Source organism: Felis catus, chromosome A2 (assembly GCF_018350175.1).
Source record: "Felis catus isolate Fca126 chromosome A2, F.catus_Fca126_mat1.0, whole genome shotgun sequence".
NCBI classification, from domain to species: domain Eukaryota; kingdom Metazoa; phylum Chordata; class Mammalia; order Carnivora; family Felidae; genus Felis; species Felis catus.
The window spans coordinates 36050195-36075879 of NC_058369.1; the positions used below are offsets into that span (position 1 = coordinate 36050195).

At 42.6% G+C, this 25685-nt stretch overlaps 1 protein-coding gene across 4 annotated transcripts in view; it reads right to left on the reverse strand.

Moving 5' to 3' along the window:
* Positions 1-25685, reverse strand: part of TAFA4 (TAFA chemokine like family member 4) — a 208423-nt gene that overhangs the window by 107632 nt on the left and 75106 nt on the right. For all 4 annotated transcript variants that reach the window (XM_045051848.1, XM_045051849.1, XM_019824220.3 and 1 more), the window contains 2 exons: positions 22257-22393; positions 17220-17335 (listed from right to left, as the gene is read on the reverse strand). In XM_045051848.1, coding sequence (XP_044907783.1) covers positions 17220-17335; positions 22257-22270 — 130 coding nt within the window. In that variant the 5' untranslated portion in view covers positions 22271-22393. The remainder of the gene's footprint in view (positions 1-17219; positions 17336-22256; positions 22394-25685) is intronic.

Sequence of the window (25685 nt, forward strand, 5' to 3'; positions counted from 1 at the left end):
AACCAATGGGCTATGAATGACGACAACGCATGCAACCTGAAATAAAAATCTTCTACTTATTCTTATCTTTATTCTTGAACATGTGAATCAAGGCTCTCAGACTCAGTTGCTGACACTGCAGGGTCAAGAAAGTCAACATAAATGAGGGAAGCAGGTGGCATAGAAAATGAAAAATGCCCCAAAGGCTGGGGCAGCTAGCAGTCAGCTACAGCAAACTGTTACAAAGAAGAAACAAAAATCTACTGTTTCCCGAAATCTGAATTTTTATGTCAAATCCTGTGATTTTCAAAAAATTCAACCGATTTAAAAAAACACTTTTAAATATCATCTGGGCCAAACAAAACATTATGTGGTCCACCACTTTGAAACCTCTGCTTCCAACGATAACTTAACCAAATTTTGGTAGGGGAAAAATATATCCAATCACTGGCAATAAATAATTGGTGATGTTCACATTTCCTAGCAAATATCTGATATCTGTTTAACTCTGGAAAACGTGAATCCCTCCTTCCTCCTGAGACAGTTAACTAAACTTGTTTCTTAATTCATGTCTTCCTGCTGCAAAGTTTTCCTTTGCTCAGGTAGAAAATGACCTTGCTGCTTCTATTTATTATTTAACAGAACTCAGTCTCAAAATCCCTGTCATAATCCATAATAAAATAGAGAGAGCAAAACTTAATCGGCTGTAAATGTACAGTAGTTAGCATTCACCGCAAAATGCTAATAATATTTCGAGAATGCCATTTCTCTTCCTGGCCTTTGGACCAAATTGGTTAATGGGCTGAGACCCGGGAAATAATGGAAATGATTTAGGCAGAGAACTTCCCAACCATGCGCCAACCTTGAACTGCACTGCATCCAAGCAGCGAAAGCAGCACAGAGACGGTAGCCTATCACACAGGTTTGGCGATGAGAGTTCACCAATCCATGTGGACACCTGTCACTCTGACAAAAGGGCCATCTAATATTTTAGTCCCAAGCAGCCACTGCCCACTTTGCAGATACTCCTAGCACCAGATTTTCTTAGAATACTACACAATTAAAACTAAATGTCTACTGGGTGTGCAGAATGTTTAAATCCGGTGGTTGCAAAGGGTTTTCTAAAAGGTAGTTCTAGTCCATTTAGGTCTCTAACCCAATATGCTAATCACGTACACTCGTCACTGGGCTATGACCCTGAAACGGATCAAGCGAAGCCCAGAAATTATTTTTCCACATTCTTTGCCTTCAAATTCCTCCCTTTCAAAGAAGACATCTCAACCACAGCCTCTGGGACTAGAAAGGAGAATGGCCACCGTGGCCTGCCACCAATTAATATTTTGTAATGTGGCATCTGCATCCCCCACATACACAACCCAGCAATTCCTCCCAGCTGTCCATATATTCCAGGGAAATTTCTGAACAGGTCCATACAGGGACACATACATGGATCACCAATGCACTTTTGTTGGTGTTGTTCTCGTTTGGCTCTGGGATAGTGGAGAACTGGAGCAACCCAATGTCCGCTGCGAAGAGAATGAAGTTACCTGTGGAGGGTGTCCGCTCGCTATGGGATGTTCGGCCACAATTCGAATCTTGGGCCTGTTCTTTACTCACTCTCAGGAACTAACTCGGGAAAATCTTTCCCACTTACATCCTGAAAAGCTGAGATGACAGCCCTGAGAAATTTTACTTTACATGAGAAAATAGCCTATTGTATTCAATATTCGCTCCATTTTTTAAAACAAATCATATTGTGCCAGGTACCCTGTGAAACAAAAATAAGATACCCGTGCCCATCCTTTCGGAATTCTTTGCCTTGGAAAGGAGAAAGACACAAATCCTTTTCATCCCCAGTGATAAAGGCCGCAAAAGACGTGCACACCCATGCAATGAAAAATATTGAAGGCACTGGCACCACCACGGGATGCCGGGAGACGGATGGACACGCTGCCCTAGGCAGCCATGAAGGGGCGTGAGCCCACCTCCCCTGGGCTCAGCTCTACACCCTCTGCGGCAAGGCCATGGCCCTGCAAGTTTTCAAGCATTCCCTTATTTCTCTCTCCACAAATGGGCAGGAAGGGACACTAGGAATCACCAGAAACTCAAGCCACCTGTGACCTGTCATCTTGACTCCCACCTGCTGGAACTGCAAATTGAGAACACGAATGGGAGCCGAGGAGATTCAACTTACTGGATACCTGAGGAGGGCCAATAAACTCCACCGATGTCCCCCCACATGGGTCACACACAAGCTCCATGTGCCAATATTGCAGTATGGCACCGGAGCTTTCCCCTAGCACGGTGCTGACTGACGTATCCCCTACGGCCTTTCCCAGCTGGTCCAAGGGTAAGCTTATCTTTGCTGACACCTGAGGTGGTGACAGGCCAGCCTGCCACACAACCATCAAGTAATTGCCCTGGAGGGAAACAGCTCTCCGTGGATGCCACTAGTTGCCTGTGTTTCCAGCACCCCTTACCAAGACCCTGGGCTTGTTAACAAGGGCAGGGAGACAAGGATGTGGCTGTAAACACAGCAAATCTTCCTCTTTTTCAGGCCACGGTGAAACCTGCAAACTTCCTCTCAAAACAAATATTGGAAATGGATAAAATAAAACTCATGGGATTGCAAAGTAAGATAGCTGCATTTTTAAACAGTGTTTAGGACACATGCACATCCACATGTCGCTGTTAGTAAAAATAGGCATAGAGTGGCACATGGACCACACGACAGTCATTACAAGGATGTTTATTTTTACCCTAATTAACCTGTTGATTAACGTGTTCCTGAGGGTTTCCAAACTAGTACATATTATTACACAATATTCATAGAGATTCTGATTCTATCCTTCAGGAACGCTCAAGCTACAAATATCTTCTAATTGGGAAATGCATCACTCTATCTGCCACACATGCCCCCTTATGAGCCATCAGCAATGTGGATCAAGCAGGATAAGGGACACTGTCAGGGGCCAGGGAGCAGAATGCAGGTATTTAGTCATCCTGGATTGGAACCATCTGAACTGGCATCTCAGCGATGATGAAACCCACTGGCCACAATTGCTGACCTATCTGTGGCCACGCCCTCACTACAGCTCAACGCTCACGAGCACCTTAGCAATAGATCATTTAGCTGGAGGGTTCAAGCTACATTGAGTGCGAATACATTTTACTCCTAAAAATAAAGGTCACAATCTACTTCCAATGAGACAGTAGGTGCATTGTTGCACTCTGACTACAAAAAGGCACCCATGACACAGCATTAATAGAAAATCAAAGCCCTTTTAAGTCAATTTCTTTTTTCTCCATTAAAATGCCATCAGCACACGCTTGAAAAATGAGATACGTACAGATGGGGGACATCTATCTAATGTTGTAATTGCTACCAAGATGGATAGAAGGACCCATAAGAATCTGCCCCTCTCCTAGTCAGATCTACACATTGTCAATTTAAAAACTCATCTAACTTCTGTGTTTTACAGCTGTAGAAACTGAGGCCAAGAAATTCAGAAATTTATCCTAGTAATATTTCACGGTCTACAAAACTAGTTACTGTCTAAACCTGGAAGAAAGGCGGGTCTCCTGGCAGGCGTTCTCAGGCATTAGAACTACACAGATGTGATTTAAAATATTTTTATCCAAAAAGTTGTATGGTTTAAATTATGACACACCGTTATTTTGACTTACTAATTCAGACTAATTAGAGTGGTCATATCAGTCTGGCTTATTAACATGCCTAAGTAATTTAAAAATAAATCTATGATTTTATTATTTTCAAGTACTCTCAGCAACTTCACCTAGGTAACAAGAGGAGAATTTATAATTGGCAATATTTTTATTTTACCTGCTAAAAATGCATTAGGTGCATTATTTACAAAAATTAACTCCACATGAATCACAGACCTAAATGTAAAGCCTAAAGCTAAAACATTTTCTAGAAAACCACCTCTGTGACCTTGGGTTAGAGACAACCATTCCTAAGACATCAAAAGCGCAATACAGAAAAGCGCACACTGGGAAACTGGACTTCATCAAAACAACAAAAAAAATATGCTCTTCAAAAGACACTACTAAGAGGATGAACCAACTGACAGAAATTATTTGCAATTTACTTACCTGGTGAAGGAATTATATCAAGGATACATAAAAAAACTGTCAAAACTCAGTATGCAAAAACAAACCCTACTTTTGAAAAAGGGACAAATTACTGGAATCCACGCTTCGCCATAGATACACACAGCAATGGAAATCAGGTGTGACATCATCAGTCATTAGGGAAAAGCAAATGAGAGCCACCGTAGGGTATCACTGCACACTTAGTGAAAAGCCCACCAATAAAAACACAGAGCCTACCAGGCGTGCACAACATGAGGCACTGAGACTCTCATTCACTGCTGGTGGGAGTGGGGGGCTGGTCCAACCACTTTGGAAAACAGTTTGACAATTTCTTAAAATGTCAAACATACATCCACCACACGAACCAATCATTGTGCTCCCTGGTATTTGCTTAAGAGTAATGAAAGCTTAGGTCCACATAAGCTCTTGTACAAAATGTTCGTAAGGCCTCTCTCTGAAATGGCCCAAACTGCAAAACACCCCAAATGTCCATCAACAGGTGAATGGATAAACAGTGTGTGACCAACAATGGAATTACTCAGCAATTTTTTTAAATGAGCTGATACCCATGACATCACGAAAGAATCATAGAACAATTATGCACACGGAGGGGCACCTGGATGGCTCAGTCAGTTAAGCGTCTGACTTCAGCTCAGGTCATGATCTCGCGGTTCGTGAGTTGGAGCCCCCCCATGGGGCTTCTCTGCTGTCAGCACAAAGCCCACCTCAGATCCTCTGTCCCTCTCTCTCTGTCCCTCCCCCGTGCATGCATGCACTCTCTCAAAAAATAAGTAAACTTAAGACAATTATGCCCAAAGAAATCAAAGAAGAAAAAAATATATACTGCATGATTCCACTTAAACACAATTCTACAAAATGCAAACTCATCTCTAATGACAGAAAGATCAGTAGTTTACCTAGGGATGGTGGGGGCGGGGGCAAGAGGTACCGGTTATCATGAGGGGCAAACCTCTTTCAGGGGTGACACATATATTCATCATTTTGATCGTGCAGATGGTTTCATGATGTACATATATGTGCTAAAACTTAACAAACTTGGATGTCTGGGTGGCTCGGTCGGTTGAGCATTTGCCTCTTGATTTTGGCTCTAGTCATGAGCTCATGGTCCGGAGATGGAGCCCTATATGGGGCTGTGCACTGGGTATGCAGTCTGCTTAAGGTTCTCTCCCCCCACCACCCCTCCCCAGCTCACACGCATGCAGCGCGCGCTCTCTCTCTCTCTCTCTCAAAAAAGAGAAAACTTATCAAATTATACACTTTTAAATGTGCCATTCGTGGTACGTCAGTTACACCTCAATAAAGCTGTTAAGAAGAAATCCACTTAAAAGAAGGGCTTCACATTCCAAACATAAGACCAAAACTCTTTATATGAACTATTTAATTTAAAACCTCACAAAAACACTTTGAAATGTGGCACGTTGCGAGGCCCATTTCCAGGAAAAAGAAACGGAGGCTCCAAGAGAATGAATAACTTTGCTATTCAGCAACTCACATAGCTAGGACTTTACAGAGCAAAGGCACAAGCATTTTGATTTCACGTTAAATAAATGCTTCCAAAGAACTTGACAATTTTTTAAGATAACTTCAACAGCTCCCAGGCAAATATATTTACACTATTTATTTGCTTAGCAAATCTCTTTTCATAGACAGCACATGGGTAAATGTCATCCCTATCATTCCAGGATCATCACAAACTCTAAAATTAATAGGGTTCAAATTAAGGTTTCAGTGACTCAGAAACAATCCAGGTTCTGACGTGTGACACACCCCCTGAGAGTTGCAAGTGAGGCTCACTGTAAAATAAATTCAACATCAGCACAACACAGGGTGGAAAGGACAGGCTAATAACCTTCTTGCTCCCACCTGGAGAGATCAAACCCCTGAATTTTTCTCCAGGAGCAGACACACATGCACACACACACACACACCCCTGGCAACCAAACGCTGATCTAGCCATTCTGTGGATGTTTCAAATTTCTAGGTGGTGCCCAAAAAGTACGCTCACTAGGAAAATAATAAGCTGCCCTCTCTCTTTACATACAGGCGTTATTTCCTACAGGATACGACTGGCCAGCAACAGCTTAAGCCCAAGTAATACTGCCAATTGGAATTCCCCATCGTCCGCTGGTCAACACTACTTGGAAGTCTTTAGGATGACACTGCAGGACATCTGGTGAAGGGGTAGAGAAAACAGAAACATATTCACTTCCCTGACTCAAATCTACCCAGGCTCTCAAAGCTCCTGTTGGAAGAAGTGCCTTCCACCATCCCTTGCAAATGCTTTACAAACAACAACTTCCGTGATGGTGCTTCATTTGGAGGAAGAAGACACACAACTATGTTCTCCTGCATCCATCACCAAGTTCAGGTTGCTCAAGTCCTCCACCCCCAGACTTCAGGTATTTATTTCTAGTCCTGTAGCAGGTAGCAAAGGTCAGTGACGAACCAGAAAAAAATTACCTGCTTCTAGTAACACTCTGGATACTCCCATTTTATTCATTTCGTGCCCATAATATCTTTTTCCTGAAACAAAGTTCTCTATTATTTTCCCTTCTGACCTTGAAACCCCATAACTCACATCAAACAGGTAAGAAACAGGAAACCCAATTGGAGACATCACCACCTTCAAGCTCTCCTCGTCTTGTTTAAATGGGTTACAGTTCTCACCTGATTTCCAACATTCCCTAAAACAGAAACACTGATGGCACATGACATTAGGAGTGAAATTGGGTTTTTTAAATTTTTTTTAATGTTTATTTATCTTTGAGAGAGATGGAGAAACAGAGTGTGAACAGGGGAGGGGCGGAGAGAGGGAGGGAGAGGGAGGGAGAGGGAGGAAGGGAGACGGAGAGGGGGAGAGAGAGAGAGAGAGAGAGAGAGAGAGAGAGAGAGAGAGAGAGAGAGAGAGAATGAATCCCAAGCAGGCTTCAGGCTCTGAGCTGTCGGCACAGAGCCCAACGCGGGGCTCAAAATCACAAACTGTGAGATCATGACCTGAGCAGAAGTCAGACGCTCAGCCGACTGAGCCACCCAGGCTCCCCGGAGTGAAATTTTTAACTCTGTATACACACATAGCCTTCTCATAAACAATCAATCATGTCTAGTAGCTTTCTGAACATCTCTTCAATAACATTATTTCCAGTGTGCTATTCTGAGACCACCGTATGGGGCAAAATATTTCAAGCATCCAAACTACACCTAAGAAAACACAAAATCTTTTTCTTCCTGTCCCATCTCTACCCTTCCTGACTCTTTTTACCAATGATTTCATTTTCTTTATATGGGACAAAAGATTCTGATTTCCTTATATAGCACTGACATCCAGAGGAGATACTGACCTGTAGCTTTTAAACCCCAAATTGTAGGCTTTGTTTAGATGAGTTTTAACTGCATGGCTTGAAAGAGGAAAGAGGAACTTTCTTCTCAAGGGTGAGGAGAATCTTTTTCCTAACTACCCAGAGAACTCTTCAAAGGCGGGATCTTTGCCTGCTCTGCCTCAAAGACTCAAAAGGGGGCAGAAGGAAAAGCCTGCTTTGCCAAGTAGGGTGACTCCCCAGCTCATTTAAGGAACTGAAATCCTTTTCTCTCCAGTCAGTGAAACAACCCTTCCTTCCCTCGAAAAACGATGTGAAGCCTGCTCATTTGTCAGGCATTCTGCAAGGCTGACCTTGCCGACAGCACTGGGACTCGAACTTAGAGCTGAGGACGTCGGAAGAAGCCGGGGATTAACACCTCGTGTAATCTGTTCCTTTCCCTTCTTATTAAGTGCCAGGGTTCTGAAAAGCCCACCAAGATGGCGCTGGAGGAAACCAATGTAGGGTACAAGGTAGGCGAATGGACGCTAGAGGCTTTCGGCATCCAGGAATGACCGTGCCGGTGCAAAATGAGTATTTATTCACAGTCCTTCGGAAAAGTGGAGATGGAAGTCACCTTTTTAGAGGCAAAATATCCCTCTACCAGCCCGGCTGTGGCACATTAAGGCTAAAATGGAGACTCAACAGGCCTGGATGAAACCAGAGCTTGGTACAGCGAGAGTCTCACTTCGTTCTTCCTTCCAAATCAGGGATTCTCATCTCTGGCCCCAGGCCTGAACACTCACCAGGTAGCTATTAGCTAATACAGTTGCCTGGGCTCCACCTGGCAAGATTCAGACGCAACGCAGCTGTGGTGAAAAGCCTCTGCCTTTGATCGTGTAATAGCTCCTCAGAGAGAGAATTAAGCAGGCATCATCATACAGACACCCTTATCAATCACCGCCCAAACAGAGGCTTTTTGACCATTCCACAATCCTTCTTCTTGTTGATAAAACAAAGGGTTTGCCTGTGGAGCTGCGTACATAAAGAAACCATTCGCTGGAGGTGGGGCAGGAGGAGGACAGGGAAATTATGGAAGAAACCGTACTGAAACTGCATCATGAGATTGCACCTGAGGGGGTAAATGCCCAGTATTGGTCAAAAGAAGCTGTCCGTGGAGTAACTTCAAGACTTACTGGCTGGAGCCATCACACACACACACACACACACACACACTCACTCACTCACTCACTCACTCTATCTCAAATTATTTTGAGACTTCACTCTTCCTAAAAGTACTCTCTTGCAAAGAATGGTCACATAGGCAGTGATGCGGAAATGGAACGATCTTCCCCACTCTTTATGAACAGAGGTCACAAACCCCACTTACCTAGCATCTTCCCTAAACCTAGAAGTAGTCATGGGGGGGGGGGGGGGGGGACTAAATACAACATAAAAACAAATTAAGTAAAAACACAGATAAAACATTGTGCCCTACAACTGACCCATGAAAATGCAAATAACTCATAATTCTCATCTTTCAGGAAGTACTGTTCAGAGCCAATGTGTTAGCTTGTGCTGTTTATCACAATACATGTGGCTATGGAGCACTTGAAATGTCGCCAGGGACACAGGTAGAAATAATATTTTGGATATATTAGGTTACATAAAAGGTATTCATAAAATTAATTTCACCTATTTCCCTCAACTTTTTAACACGGTTATAGAACATTTAAAATTACATATGCAGCTCTCATATTTCTACTGGACCACCATGCAGTAGACCAGGCTTGTTTTCTGCTATTGAGCTCTTCTGAGCCTTGCCTGCCCCCTAGTGTCAGAACTCCGGCAACACAGGCAAATCATTTTCCAAACATCTGTATAAGCACTATTCATTTTAGTCTGCAAAGTAAACAATAGTAGCTTACATATGCAGCTTTATTATTTGCAGTTTTCACAAGTAAGTTGCATTTGAGCCTCATCAAAATAACTCCTGTAGTAGAAGTTGCATTCCCCACTTAGTTGTTATCTTGGAAAGAAAGACATTTCTTACAGAAAATTAGGGCGAAAATAGTCATTCCAATCAAAAGTACCTGCAGAGTTCCTGTAAAATTTCAGCCATTATAGGAGCCAGAAACATGAGCTCAAACTTAGATTCAATAACTACTCTTCGATTTATCCTAAGTTAAAAATAACACAAGGCACCTGTAGGGGCTAAGGGCTGGCCACCCCCAAGATGGGCCACGTTGGCATAAAGGTTATTTTGAGTTGAAAGCAATCAAGACCCAGTGGATTAAGTAAAGCTCTTGAACTCCCCGTGAAAACTGTGTAAAACGATTTTTGATAGAAGACCTGCTCCAGGAAGAGAGCTATCACCAGAAGTAACTACGTTATGATATGAACCAGGTATGGAAGAGAGGGAGAATAGGCCTGGTCCATGAACACTGTCTATAACCCACTGTTCCTGAGTATCCCAGCAAACATCTGTTTACCGCACATTTACTGCTTCATTCTTCCTAAGGATTGCATTCCTTCTCTTTGAAGGCCCAGACCCCTACCCACTTCTTAGTTCAGAAAGATGGACATACCTCATTTTGCCTGGCTTTGTAACTTCCATGTCTGTATGGATTCCCCGTACATAGCCTATTAAATTTTATTTTCTCCTGTTTATCTGTCTCGTGTCAGTCTGATTATTAATCCAGCTAGAAGGACCTTGAGGGGACCAGATATTCTTGCTCCCTGACACACCAAATCACAGAACCACAACATTCAAATTTTCATCATCATTTATAATACGGAAAACAGGACACCTAAATTACCATAAATTTCGACAGTACAGATAGCTAGAAAATAGAATACATTTAAAAGGAGGAGGCAGGTTGCAATAAAGACAACTAACATTCATTGAGCACTAACTGTGGAACACAATTCTTAGCACTTTCAAGACGTGAATACAGGCATACCTCGGAGATACTGCAGGGGCAGTTCTAGACCACTGCAATAAAGTCAACGACACAATAAAGACAAAAGGATTTTGTTTCCCAGTGCATATAAAAATTATGTGTACAATACACTATAGTCTATGAAGGGCACATTATCATTAGGTCTAAAAAACAATGTACATACCTTAAAAATACTTTATTACAAAAATTGCTAACCATCATCCAGGCTTTCAGTGAGTCATAATCACTGATTGACTGCAGATCACCATAATACGATAAAGACATGGTTTTAAATATTGCAAGAATTACCCAAATGTGACACAAAGATGTGACATGAGCCAATGCTATTGCAAAAATGGTGCCAGTACACTTCCTTGCACAAGATTACGACATTCAATTGGAAAGAAAAGATAAAAAGAAAGAAAAGGAATGAAGAAAAAACAATTCAGTAAAGCACAAGAAAACCAAGTACAATCAAACAGGGTATGCCTGTGTTGGACCCCTAGTTACAAACCTAACGGGACTCTTTTTTTATATTTTATTATCTCCACTTTACAGAGGAGACTAAGTCCCAAACCGAATTGATAATCCGCCCAAGTACAGAAGGGGGAACCAAGCACACGTGAAACTCCCACAGCTCACTGCACCACGAACAGTACAATCCCTTGTATCTGACCCAGGCATTTCATGTCTTCTGCCAGCACCCAGGAAACTGTGACTGGCGGACTCATTAGCTGGCAAGTAGGGGGAGATCTCAGACCTGTCACAATTCTCCTCACCCGACCAGCTTCCAGCACCTCCAGTTCACTCTGTCCCCAGCTTCCTGCAGCCTTGTTAGAAATACCTTTTCTCCTGCTTTCTTCAAGTTGAGCCGAAACGTCAGTCTTCATAAAGCAATGCTCTTCATCACGGTCAGCCTTTTAGAACCATGAAAAACAAGGCTTTTTCTCTTGTACATGATAAAGCTTTGACCTCTCAAGGCACTGATCTATCTCCTTGTACCGACACAATTCCCAGCTGTTCCTCAAAGATCAAAGTTTCCAGACTGGCTCTCATTCTGGATGCCTCTAAATACATACATAGCTACCATTTATTGAGTGTTTACTATGTGCTAATCCATCTGCCTACTTTTTCTCATTCTGTCATCCCCATAACCTCGTAAGGTAAATACATAGAACGTTCCATTTTCACAGACGATGAAGTAGGTTCAGAATGGTTAAGTGGTCTTGACAAAGCCACACAGCCATACGTGCAGAATCAGGATTATATTTGACTTGAGAGTCCAAATACTTGGTTCCCTTTATGGCTTCATTCTCACGTGTGTTCCAATTAGTCAGGGCCTATTTACACCTGGACAGAGTATAGCACATAGGAGGCTTTACACCAAAGCAGATTATATTAAATAGCAGCTAAGCACCGCAGCATCTGCTGTCATTTAAAACCCCAAAACAGGTCATACTTAAAGCTCCGTGGGGAAATAGAGCCACTGAAATGAATCTGCAAATCAGCAGCACCTACGTTCCTAACTGTCTGTTACATCAGAAAAGAAGCTATGATGTTACATCAGAGAAGAAGCATCCAACTTCTAAGGGGAATTGTAAATTTCTTTGACGTGTCCAATTTCTCCTAGGAATCAATCTCAAGGTCGTAGGGTGTTTATCATCCCAAACTCATCATGTCTACACTGGACGAAACTTTTGCAAAGATCCCCCCAGTACTAATTCCACAAGCTTCTCAAGTTTCTGAAGCTGGCAGCACCTTTCCATCATGTTGTCTGCTGCCCTCTTGCGGGGAAACGGTGCTACTGACAGGAAAAAAAAGAGGAAAAAGACAAATCGCTAGTTGAAGAAATAACAGAGTTAACTCTGACTTCTTTTAAAAGAAACTGACCTAGCAGTTGACCCTTTCACCTTTTCTATTGCTTGAGGCTACACAAGTCCATGTGGCCTCACACTCCATCATTACATCAAGTAAGACCTTAAAAAACAAAGAAGGATGGTCTTTTGTGTTTTCTAATTCCTTAGAAACACCACTTGTGGACGTCTGTCCATGAATGCCATGTGCCTTAAAGAAAGACTCCCACCACCTATCCTAGGAAAAGTAGGTGAGGTTTTATTAGGTTTGGCTTCTTAATGCTTGAACTGAAATGAAAACCGCAAGCCACACCTAACACCTCATCTTGCAAAAGTGGGGTGAGTCGCACCTTCTTCCCCACCATCTTAGAGAGTCGTTGTAAGAACTCTCCTTGTTTAGGGGCGCCTGGGCGGTTCAGTCGGTAGAGCATCTGACTTCGACTCAGGTCACAATCTCATGGTTGGTGAACTCGAGCCCCACGTCGGGCTCTGTGCTGACAGTTCAGAGCCTGGGGCCTGCTTCGGACTCTGTGTCTCCCTCTCTCTGCCCCTCCTGCACTCATGCTCTCTCAAAAATAAACATTAAAAAAATGTTAAAAAAAAAAAAAAAAAAAGAACTCTCCTTGTTTATACGCAACCATCAATGAGCCACTCTCCTAATCCAAGCCATTAAAAGCATCCAATAAACTTCTAACTAGGGTTTCCCGGGGCCACAGCTCCTTTAATTGGCCAGCACCAAACACAAAGCCCTTGGGACAGTGTCAGGAGTCCTTCTGGACACTCACGCACAGGCTTCTGCAGTTAACCCTCTGCGGCTTGTTCCTGCTCTGGAGCTGCCTACATCCAGAGCAGAGTAAAAATCTGACTAGAGCTTCTCAGCCTCTCAGTACAGACAGCCTCCCCCACCCCCACCCCACTCCTGTTGATTCTGACTCTGAGTTTTCTATCAGTGGAGCTCTTACGCTAGGAAGAAAACCACAGACTTGCTTCTCCTGAAGGTCATTAGTGAAAATTTCTACCAGTCCCCAACCCCTCCCCATCATACACACACACACACACACACACACACACACACACAGCCTCACTGGAATGGGAGGGAAAAGGGAGAACAGTGAAGGGATGAGGGAGGAGGGGATTATCAAAGTGCCCAGTCTACAAAAAGCTTTTGCAAACCAATGAGTAAACAATCACGAGAGCCAAAAGAACAGTGGATAAAGAATACAGTAGCTCAAATAAAAACAAACAGTTCACCAGCACACTGAGTCAAAAACAGATGCAAGCCCATACAACCCACAAGTTGGCGAAAAATTAAAACCTGATAGCACCAATGGGGCGCCTGGGTGGCTCAGTTGGTTAAGCGACTGACTTCGGCTCAGGTCATGATCTCACAGTTTGTGAGTTCGAGCCCCGAGCTCTGTGCTGACAGCTCAGAGCCTGGAGCCTGCTTCAGATTCTGTGTCTCCCCCTCTTTCTACCACTCCCATGCTCACACTCTGTGACTCTCTGTCTCTCAATAATAAATAAACGTTAAAAAAAAAAAAAAACTTGAAGCACCAAGGGTTGACAAGGGTTTGGGGAAACGGGCATGACCACACAATTACTGTTAGTGGAAGTATAAATAAGTCCAACAGTTTCGAAGGGCACTGTGGCACTACTAAAACATTAACGTGCTGGGTCAGAAGCTGAATACTCACCAAAATTCAGGTTCTGCTAGTCTCCCTGCACCCGCAGCTAAAGTGTTTCCCAGTTGCTCTGCAGTAAGGTGTGGTTATGGGCCTCTGGTATACACACATACTGGTATACACACATACTGGTATACACATTCTTTTTTTTCTGGAAGGATAGTTGTTAAGGATTAATTTTATGTATCAGCTGGATTGGGCCATGGGATGCCCAGACACCTGATTAAACATTATTTCTGGGCGTGTCTTGAAGCATACAGGTGGCTCAGTCGGGTAAGCCCCCAACTCTCGATTTCGGGCCAGGTCATGGTCTCATGGTTGGTGAGATCAAGTAAGAGTTGGGCTCCATGATGACAGCATAGAGCCTACTTGGGATTTTCTCTCTTTCTCTCTCTGCCCTCCCCCACTTGCTCTAGCCAATGGCAGGACGGTGCAAGTGATGCAGCCCTCATCTAGGCCACCCCATTAACACCTCTCAGGTGAATTTTCCCTGCACATCTCCCTTCCCAGGTGACTGGAATAGAGGCCACTCTAGGACAACCTGGGATGCCACAGGTTGAAAATGATAGTACTTCCATCCACTGTCGGTTCCAAAGAGACTGCAGTACAGAATGATCACCCGGCTGACGTAGTTACCTCCTACCCCCAAGACTTATAAGCAAAAACCAAACTTCCATTGTTGAGCCATTCTGTGTACTTGGTCTTTTGGTTACAGCAATTAGGCTACTCTCACTAATGCATTTACATGCACTTTAACTCAATATCTCACTACTAGGAATTCATCTGAAGTTGGAACATACACAGTTGTATAAATATGGTAAGAAGCCAAGTGTCCACAAAATTGGGAGTGGTCAAATCATTTATGGCACATCCATACCATAGAGGACTAAGCAGTGTGACAGAGAGTAATAGATCTATAAGCACTCATGTAAAAAAATCTACAAACTCTATTGTTAAATGGGAAAAAAATCAAAACAAGGAGCACAATAATATATAAGTGCATACACACATACTGGTATACACATTCTTTTTTTTTCCGGAAGGATAGTTGTTAATGATTAATTTTATGTATCAGCTGGATTGGGCCATGGGATGCCCAGACACCTGATTAAACATTATTTCTGGGCGTGTCTTGAAGCACATGGGTGGCTCAGATGGGTAAGCCCCCAACTCTCGATTTCGGGCCAGGTCATGGTCTCATGGTTGGTCTCGTGGTTGGGCTCCATGATGACAGCACAGAGCCTACTTGGGATTTTCTCTCTTTCTCTCTCTCTCTCTCTGCCCCTCCCCCACTTGCTTACACTCACTCGCTCTCTCTCAAAATAAATAGTTTTTAAAAAATATTATTTCTGGGTGTGTCTGTAAAGGTGTTTCTGGGAGCGATTAGCGTTTAAATTGGCGGACTGAATAGATGCCACTGCCCAATGTGTCAGAGCCTCATCCAATCCCTCCACCTTACAGATCATGGAACATTTCAGCCTACACAGTTATGTGAGCCAATACATCATAAGAAATCTCTTTCTATATCTAACACACACGCACGTGCGTGCACACACACACACACACACACACACACACACAGTAAAAGAGTAAGAGAACAGAGCCCCCTGCAGGAGGGAACCAGTCCTGGCTCCTTTGATGGTTGTTTAGACAAGTGGTGAGAGGGATTTAAGTCACAAAGATGGAGGAAGCCCCCAAAAGCCAAGAAGCACGTGCTGAGAATCCAAATAAAATCACCTAGGAATGAAAAGTTCATTTCCTGGGCAGAATTTGCCAAGGCTTTGCTCTGACTTCTTGCTGTCCTGATTGCTGTTGAGTCTTTGCTCATATGGAAGATCCTGTCCCTACTTCTTGTGTATATAATTCTAATCTTAATTTATATCTATCCCTATGGTTGCACCTTTTCTAAATTCAAAGACATGAGGATTGCCACATGGATAAAAACTGAAGGTTCTGTCACATCCTCTGTTTCCTTCAACTTTTAATCACTTTCCAACACAGTGTCGCAAGCTGAGTTCCTGGATGTCTGGAAATCTGTTCTTGATAACCTGCCCCATTGAAAGGTTTGCCTGACTGCTACCCTCTCAACCTCCACCCAAGAAAAGAGATACGAATTAAACAGATAAGACTAATGACTTCACACACTCTATCCCTGAGAACATGCTCATCAAAAGACACACAGTGCAGTGACCAGCTAGCTGTAGGCACTTCACAGCAGCCAAATGGTATTGATTTTATGCTGATTCATTAAAATTTCAATTATTTTTCCCTTCTTCTCTGAACTCTCGCTTGAGAAGGGAAAATTGAGTCGTGAGAGATTTTTAAACTCATCTGAAGCCTAAAATTATGTCTTAACCTTTAAATACCAGAATAACAGAGTGGAACGCACAACCTGTTACACATCTGAAGGTAGGGATACCTGATAAACTCTACACACAAGACCTGTGGGAGAGAATTCACGATTCTGACCTATACCTGGTTTAAGGGTTCAATATTCACTTTTTCACTAAGCCGTCAAAGCAAGCCTGGCATTGCCACGCCTCAAACTATGGAAGCAAAGACAGTAAATTAATTACCTGGCAATAAGTCCACAAACGTGAATTACTCAGGAAAACACAATTCACTGTGGGCTTTCCAAATATGTACCACTTTCAACGTAGATGTAACAAAGAAAGGGGAATGGGGGCAAACACACAAACACACACATGCACCTGCACAACCACACACAGATACCTAACTGATTATTTTCATCTTTTTTTAGAAATAAGCAAAGTATAGACCAGGGTCTCACTAGAAATTATGAGGATGATACTCTAAAACTTTAGACACGTTTTATTTTAGGTCCCATACAAAAGCTACCACTGCTTTTTTCTTTCCTTTCTTCTTCATTTTTTTAAACCCTTCACCATCGTTTCTCCACACATGTTGAAAAGGTCTTAGATTATCTGAAAGCTTCGCTCTAGCCCTGGAAGTGTTTAAGTTTACCAATAAAGATGTTCTGCCTTCAAAGGAAGCTACAGCAGTAATACATGCACAAAGAAAGTGCTGCTGGCTCTCTGGGATTCTTTGAGAAAAACCACTGTAAGAATGGAAATGTACTCAAGAAAGGAAAAGGAACAAACCTGGAAAACATGTTTAAAAAATGTCTGCAACAACATTCTTTAAACACCACACCACTGAACTGCTTTGCTCTGATTATTTTATGCTTTCTCCCGTTATTTATACACCATCAAAAGCTCTTGTCAATTACCTGTGTCTCAAACATGGGCTCTGACGTTTGCAAGGGTTTTATTAATTGATCTCAGTGGCATATCATGAGCTTAAAGGGCTTACCTGCGTGTCCCCGGAGGTGCTGGCTCGAGGCGGACATCAGCTTACAGCACACCATTAACACATAGGCCAGAAAGAGCCAGTGTGACAGTAACACTGACTTAGCATAGACTCTCATCCTGGAGAGAAAGCAGGACACAAAGTCAGCGAGAGCTCAGTGAGGTGAGGCCCTGGGGCAAACATGCCAACAGGCTCTGGAGGGAACTGGGAGAAAGCTGCAAGACATATTCAGTGCTGGACTTCTTCTCCCCCCAAGGAAAGTGAAGGCCAATTACATCTGATTTGCACCACATATTAACTCAATGTGCAATGAACACTTTTTGTAATTACGAGTTTTCATGTTAGCAATGTGCTTCAGTGAGAAGTCTATTTAGGGCCACCTGGGTGGCTCAGTCGGTTAAGTGGCTGACTTCAGCTCAGGCCATGATCTCACGGCATATGGGTCTCTGTGCTGCATCAGTCTCTGTGCTGGCAGCTCAGAGCCTGGAGCCTGCTCCAGATTCTGAGTCTCCTGCTCTCTCTACCCCCGCCCACCCCGCTCATGCTCTGTCTTGCAAAAATAACCATTTTAAAAAAAAACTTTTACAACTGCTAAGTCTATTTATGAAGCCCCAGTGTATAGCTTGACTTGTCCTGATAGAACATGGGGGTATATATACTATTTTATATCATGAAATGAGAAAGTTACATACTTAAAGGTGGATTCAAATAAAATAGCCACGGTTTCTGCATTTCAAAGAAACCACGGAAATTGTCACACTCAGCCTGAGAGTTCTCTCCTGGCTACATACTATATATACATATTAATATATGATTATCAGCCTCAAAGTTTGGTGGGAATATGGGCAAGAATAGGTAAATATAAAATAAAAACAGATGAGAAGATAAAGAAGATGTGGTATATATGTATGATGGCATATTATTCAGCCATGAAAAAATGGAATCCTGGCATTTGCAACAATTCAGATCGATTGTGAGGGCATTATGCTAAGGGAAATAAGTCACACAGAAATAAGGCCAATCCTATTTGATAACACTTATATATGGAATCTAAAAAAGCCACTCAGAGAAACATTGTAGTTAGCAAAGGTTGGGAGGGCAGAAAAATGGGGGTGATATTGTTCAAATGGTACAATTTTTCAGTTACAAGATTAGTAAGTTCAGGGGCCTAAGGTATAGCATGGTGATTACAGCTAACAATACTTTATCATATACTTAAACGTTGCTAAGAGTAGATCTTAAATGTTCTCATTACAAAAAAGAAATGGTAATTATGTGACAGGATGGAGGTGATAGCCAATACTATGGTGGTCACCATTTTGCAATTTATATATATTTATCAAATCAACACATTGTATACCTTAAACACATACAAGGTTATGTTATCAATTATATTTCAATAAAGCTGGGAAGATAAATAAACCTAGGTTCATATGAATGGACAATATCAAAACAGTTGCTCAAAGACAAGTTCATGTGGATGTTTAGTCTACTATTCTCAAAAAAAAACCCCAAAAGAAATTAAAAGAAGGTATCAAAAATGCATTCTCCCCCCACAATTTTCTTTTCTTTCTTTCTTCCTTTTTTTTGAGAAAGAGAGAGTGTACACATAAGCTGGGGGAAAGGGGCAAAGAGAGAGAGAGAGCGCGCGAATATCGTAAGAGGCTCCAGACTCAGCACAGAGCCCAACACAGGGCTCAATCCCATGACCCTGGGACCCTGGGATCATGACCAGAAGCTAAATCAAGAGTGTAATGCTCAACCAAATGAGCCACCCAGGTGCCCCATCCCCCAATTTTCTTTTTAATTGAAGGATGGTTGACATCTCCCTAATTTCCTGCCCTTTTTGACATGACAAGGACATTAGATAGAACGTGATCGACTTGTTTCAAATTTTTTTAATTAACTTTTTCAAGCAAAAGTCAGAGAGGTTGGCATGTGAAACTCCAGTGGTATTAGGCACATGAGTCATGTTGTCCCTGATATCATTCACTGGAGTGGATCAAAGGAATCCCCTTCATATATGTAGTTCATGTATCAACACTCACGGACAGACAGTAAAGACAGGCCCATGGGCTTGGCTTCCGGTTTGGCTCACTAGAGATGAAATTCCTGAAGCTCTGGAAGGAAGGGTCGAGATCCCATGACCACCAGCATCACCTCAGCCAGAGCCCCGAGTCTGTGCTTGAGGGAAAGCACCGCCTTGGGCACCTAGCATCCAAATCATACTCCCGAGAACAGGTTCTATCCCCACCCTTCTCTCTTGGCGTCTCCCAGTTCAGTCATACAGATCTTGTTGAAAAGGTATCATCCTCCTCATTGACAGGAGACACCGTCTGCCTTTGAAGCAGCCAGGCGAAGGCAAGGTTCCAGTATCATCTTTGAACAACTCGGCATTAAAAAGGCACCAAGTGTAGGGGCGCCTGGGTGGCGCAGTTGGTTAAGCGTCTGACTTCAGCCAGGTCACGATCTCGCGGTCCGTGAGTTCGAGCCCCGCGTCGGGCTCTGGGCTGATGGCTCAGAGCCTGGAGCCTGTTTCCCATTCTGTGTCTCCCTTTCTCTCTGCCCCTCCCCCGTTCATGCTCTGTCTCTCTCTGTCGCAAAAATAAATAAATGTTGAAAAAAAAAAATTAAAAAAAAAAAAAAAGGCACCAAGTGTTGACTTTGTTTTGCCCGTCGCCTTGGAAATTCTGAGCATTCTAAACATGGGGACATCAAGTCTCTCTGCTGTAAAGGCCCTACACATGTCTTCATTTCTCAAAGCCCCATCTCCTACCTCTCCTATCTGTTTATTGTAAGTGTTCCAGTCAACAATAGGCTCTTTTTTTTTTTTTTTAATGTTTTGTTACTTATGTTTGGGGGGGGGGGGAGGGAGAGGGAGAGAGAGCGCATGAACAGGGGAGGGGCAGAGAGAGAGAGGGAGACAGAGATTCCAAACCAGGCTCCAGGCTCTGAGCTGTCGGCACAGGGCCTAACACAGAGCTTGAACTCACAACCTGTGAGATCATGACGTGAGCTGAGGTCGGATTGTTAACCAACTGAGCCAGCCAGGTGCCCCAGTCAACAGCAAGCTCTTAGTAGTTAACTTTTGGAGGGCTCGAGTGCCCCAACCCTCGTGTTGTTCAAGAATCAACTGTAATTAATTATATTATCATTTTAGGGAATTGATTATTAATTTATTACTAACTGGGGAAAGCATGTAGTTTCAAAATTCCGTATTTGTGGAATTTGTGCGCAAAGTGCTCTGTCCCAACCCATCGTGTTTTAAAATTCCAGTTGTGGGGTGCCTGGAGGGCTTAGTCAGTCGAGTGTCTGACTTTGGCTCAGGTCATGATCTTGTGGTTGACAAGTTTCAGCCCTGTGTCGAGCTCCACGCTGACAGCTCCGAGCCTGGAGCCTGCTTCCGATTCTGTGTCTCCCCCTCTCTCTGCCCCTCCGCTGCTCATTCTCTGTCTCTGTCTCTCAAAAAATACATAAATGTTTAAAAAAAATTTTTTTAATAAAAAAATAAAATACAATAAACATTAAATTTTTTTTTATTCCAGTTGTTAACTCCAATATTAGTTACTGATCTAATTGTTACAAAAGCTCTAACCCAAGTGTCAAAAATTCAAATGCCTGCAAGTGAGGGCGCAGGCTGGCGAGACCCGAGGCACTGGGAGTGGCAGGGAGTGGGGAGGCCTAGCTAGGGACAGCGGCTGCCACCCCGGACTGTTACTGTAGCCAAGAAATGTGAGCGCAGGGAGGCCAGGACTAACTTTTCAAGAGAAAATGGACTCTGGTATGCGATCAGCACATTTTATATGTTGGCAACTAACTCCATTTGTCTTATTTTAAACACAGAGTGCAGAACAGACCAAGTAAAACACATTTGCAGGCTGGATCAGGCACTTTGGCTTCCAGTTGGCAGCAATTAGTGACCCCAAAAGGGAGAATTTTAAGCAATCAGATAAATGGGGTATTAGTGTTCTGTTTCTGCCTAACAAACTGCTACACTCTGCAGTTTAAAATGACACTGGACCTATTATCTCACAGGGCACTTAAGTCAGAAGTCTGGCACATTCTAGCCAGGTCCTCGGCCCAGGGACTCACAGGACAGAAATCAAAATGTCCTCTGGGCATGTCCTCACCTAGAGGCTCAACTGGGGAAAGCATGATGTCCAAGCAACTGTGTGTTATCAGCAAAATCCATTTCCTTGGGCCCATATAATTGAGGTCCTTGTGTTCTTGCTAACAGCCAGGACCTGCTCTCAACTCCGAGGAAAATGTTACCCAAAGGGAACGTGCTCTCCCTCACTATCCTTTCCTTCAGCTGGCATTCCTCAGAGGTACCAGACTGACCTGAAGACCAGAATCCCCCCCTGCCTCCACACCTTCTGCTTGACTTCTCTGACTCCCCCTTTACACATATTCCCTGAATTCAATTCCCTCTGTCCAACATTATCAGAATGCCTTTTCTGTTTACCTGGTTGGATCCCAACAACAGACCCCAATGCCAAAGCCTCAAGGGCACCCACTCCAATCCTAGGGGATGATCCCTGATCCATTTTCTTATAAGGACAATTCTATGTAGCAGGTTCCTGGGAGACGTTTCGGTGCCTAGAACAGGTATTTACTTAACAACAGCTGTCGCTGTCTGGAAAAAGGCCTGGGGATGAGTGAACATTCAACAGTCTTTCTTTATTTTAGTCAATAAACCAGACCCCCAGTAAAAAGATTTCTGACCTACTACATCTACCATAATATTTCAACTTCAATTTCTTCCACATTGAACATTTTGTTCAAAAGTATAACAAAATTGGCTTATCTTTAAAATTTCGCCTGTCACCCTACCAAGTAGCCAAGACACTGCTTTACAGACGGAAATGGTTTCAAAAATGAGAGTTAAAATTTGAAAAACTTGGATTCCCAAAATACCCAAAAATTCAATGTAAAAGAAACCTTTTATAAAGGATCATCAACTCTCAGATACTCCGTTTTGCTAAATCCTCAATGCTTCATAAAGAAACCAGCTCTAGGTGTCTGTTAAAATCATTTTACCTTGGTGACTTCATAAGATATGGTTCCAGTCAAACACAATTATTTCAAGATGAATTTCAGACCAACTCCAAATTCCCATTTGTAGCTATCGCCAACAATTTCTGCAGTTCCAAAAAATTATCTTAGCTTGGGAAGACCTATTTAAGAAACAAAAAAGATGGCAAGGCATTAGCATTCTAATGTTGAAAGGATACAGATTTCCGGTAGCAAAATACTGTTTTCTACAGTGAAATCTGCAGTTGCAGGACTGTGGTAGGCAACGGAATGCATCTATATTTGTAAAGTGTCCTAACACACAAGGGGGAAAGGATACAGAATCCTACACTCACTAGCCACAGATGTGGTTACCAGAACACAATTTTAAAGGAAAAGTTCTCTCAGCAGCAAAGGCATTCAAAATTTGATGGAGGATCCCAAACCATTCATGATGCAAAATTCCATTCTCCCCATTTCTTTAACATTGGGATGAAAATGAAGTGGGAGATGGCCCATTCCAAGAGTTCCACAACTTGCCCAAGCTCACAGCGCAGTGGAAAAGCCAGCACGTCCATCAACTGATGAATGGATAAAGAAACTGTGGTTTATATACACAACGGAATACTATGTGGCAATGAGAAAGAATGAAATACAGCCTTTTGTAGCAATGTGGATGGAACTGGAGAGTGTTATGCTAACTGAAATAAGTCATACAGAGAAAGACAGATACCATATGGTTTTACTCTTATGTGGATCCTGAGAAACTTAACAGAAGACCATGGGGGGAGGGGAAGGAAAAAAAAAAAAGTTAGAGAGAGAGGGAGCCAAAACATAAGAGACTCTTAAAAACTGAGAACAAACTGAGGGTTGATGGGGGGTGGGAGGGTGGGGAGGGTGGGTGATGAGTACTGAGGAGGGCACCTGTTGGGATGAGCACTAGGTGTTGTATGGAAACCAATTTGACAATAAATTTCTTATTAAAAAAAAAAAGAACGCCAAAAAAAAAAAAAAAGAAAAGAAAAGAAAAGAAAAGAAAAGAAAAGAAAAGAAAAGAAAAGAAAAGAAAAGAAAGAAAAGCCAGCATGAAGATCTGAATTCCTAGCTTTGTGTGGCATAAACCTAAAAATGTTGCTAGACAATCTGTGAGGATCCTTTTCGAAAAATGTTAACGGGAGGAAGAGGGTAAACATCTTTCCAAAATAAACCATTACACCAAAATACAAAGAACACTTGTTAATTCCCTAACTGACATCCAACACGGTCCTTTAATGCACAGACCTCAAAGGACTTTTCCACTCAGCGAAACATTTTTGCAAGGATTCAGATGATCCCAAACCAAGGACATGTCAAAGGGGCGGGGGGGAAGTGGACCTTGAAACTACGCCATTTTTTTTTAAGTTTATTTATTCATTTTGAGAGAGAGAGCGAGTACAGGAGAGGGGCAGAGTGAGAGGGAGAATCTCAAGCAGGATCCACACTGTCAGCACAGATCCCAAAGCAGATCAGTCCCACGAACCATGAGATCATGACCTGAGCTGAAATCAACAGTCAGATGCTCAACCAAGTAAGCCACCCAGGCGCCTCAAAACTACACCATATTTAACATTGCTAAGTTAAAGGCATCCCTTCCAGTGGTGGAGATCAGAGAAAAATGACGATGTGCATCAGTAAATATTACAGTTGCAAACATGAGATAAAAATGTTCACTGCAACAGTCTAGTTACTTTAGAATCACGATGAACCTATTACAAACCCGCCACAAAGCACAACTGAGCCTTTTCTCTTCTTTAGACGCCCCTAAAGGTAATTACATGTTTGACTGAAGAACACAGACCCACCCCTTTGGGGCTTAAGGAAAGAGAGTCGGCCTTGAGTGAACAGCTCAACAAGAGGAAAGAGACTTTGAATAACTGCACAAATATAAGGTATTTGGGGGAAAAAATACTGGAAACTGTTCATGTCCCACATCCTCCAACTTTATTAAGTATGTTTGTCCTGATGTCCACCCAAGGGCACAGTGTGACCTTCTGTTATCGGAAAGAAATACACAGTATAATTTATCAGAATCCATCATAATGAACTTCCCACATATTGGAAACCAAAATGACCTTTCCTAGCTAATATTTATCTTGTTTTCTTCACACAAAAGGAACCACTGGGGATTCTTCTTTTCAATTCATTAAAAAATGGACCCATCAGTGAAAAGAAATGTGATCTCATCGTTCGTATGCCAGACAAGGAGCCAGGAGTTTAATTTTAGGCTGGACAGTAACTCATTCGGTCAGATTTTCCCAGGGTGTACCCTAGGTGCTGGCTTCAAAGGATTAACTCTTTCTTGTCACTTCCAAACTTGAGTGCAATCAAGAGCATGAATAATTTCGCACCAAAAGCATTTACTTCTAGTCATTTCTTTTCTCTGTTGTTTTCCAGCCATAGTACAGTCCTTTCTACCCATCTGCTTCCAAACGTGTTTGTTTTTAAAGAGATTCCATGTTTTCCATGATGAAAGACACTGCCCATGTCTTGACTTAAAAAAAAAAAAAAATGTTTTCGTGCGCCCCATCATTCTCAGAATGAACTTAAAACACTTGGCATTTAGATGTCGGGTACATTTTTCATCTTTTCCCTCATGTGTTAGTACTGCGTAGGGATAGTCACTCTCTTCCAACAAAGGAGCAGAGAGTGCCTATTTATGCTTCCTGGTACCAAGAAACTTGGAGGTTTCCAGCCACAGGAGACCATTGTTCAGATGTTTAATTTATTTCTGTTGTACACAGGAAAAAATTCTGCCTACACTTGATTTCTTATCAAGGAAATAGTGAGGTTTTCCCTTTCTCTTTTCTCTGGATCTATTTGCCCCCACCATGAGTAGGGCGAATTCCCTAAGGGGATTATTCTTTTGAAATAGTCATTTACTTGTAGATAAGCAGCCTCAGAATATCTGTGTTGGTTTTGCTACACCCGCCTCACTCCACACATGTCAATCTGGATAGCATCAAGTTCCTTCTCAGCTTTCCAGTCTACAAATTTACAGGGATGATATATCACAGTTCCTTTTAGAATTGGAAGACACAATGACCTTACAGCAAGATCTAATCACGACGCAAAATCAGACTAACTCAAATTTGAGGGACACTCTAAAATGTAATTGCTTTTGAAAGTATCAAGGTCATGAAAGACCAAAAAAAAAAAAAAAAATTCTAAGGAATTGTTTCAAATAAAGGAGAGACACATGGCAACAAAATGCAATTCTGATGGTGCACTGACTGGATCTTGGGACCAGAAACACACACATACACACACAAAGCAATCCTCAGGATGAAGTGCCTACACACACATACACACAACACACACACATACTGCTATAAATGACATTATTGCGACAATTAACAATTTCTAAACGTAGCCTGCAGATTAGAGGGTTGCAGCAACCTTAAGTTTCCTGATTTTGAT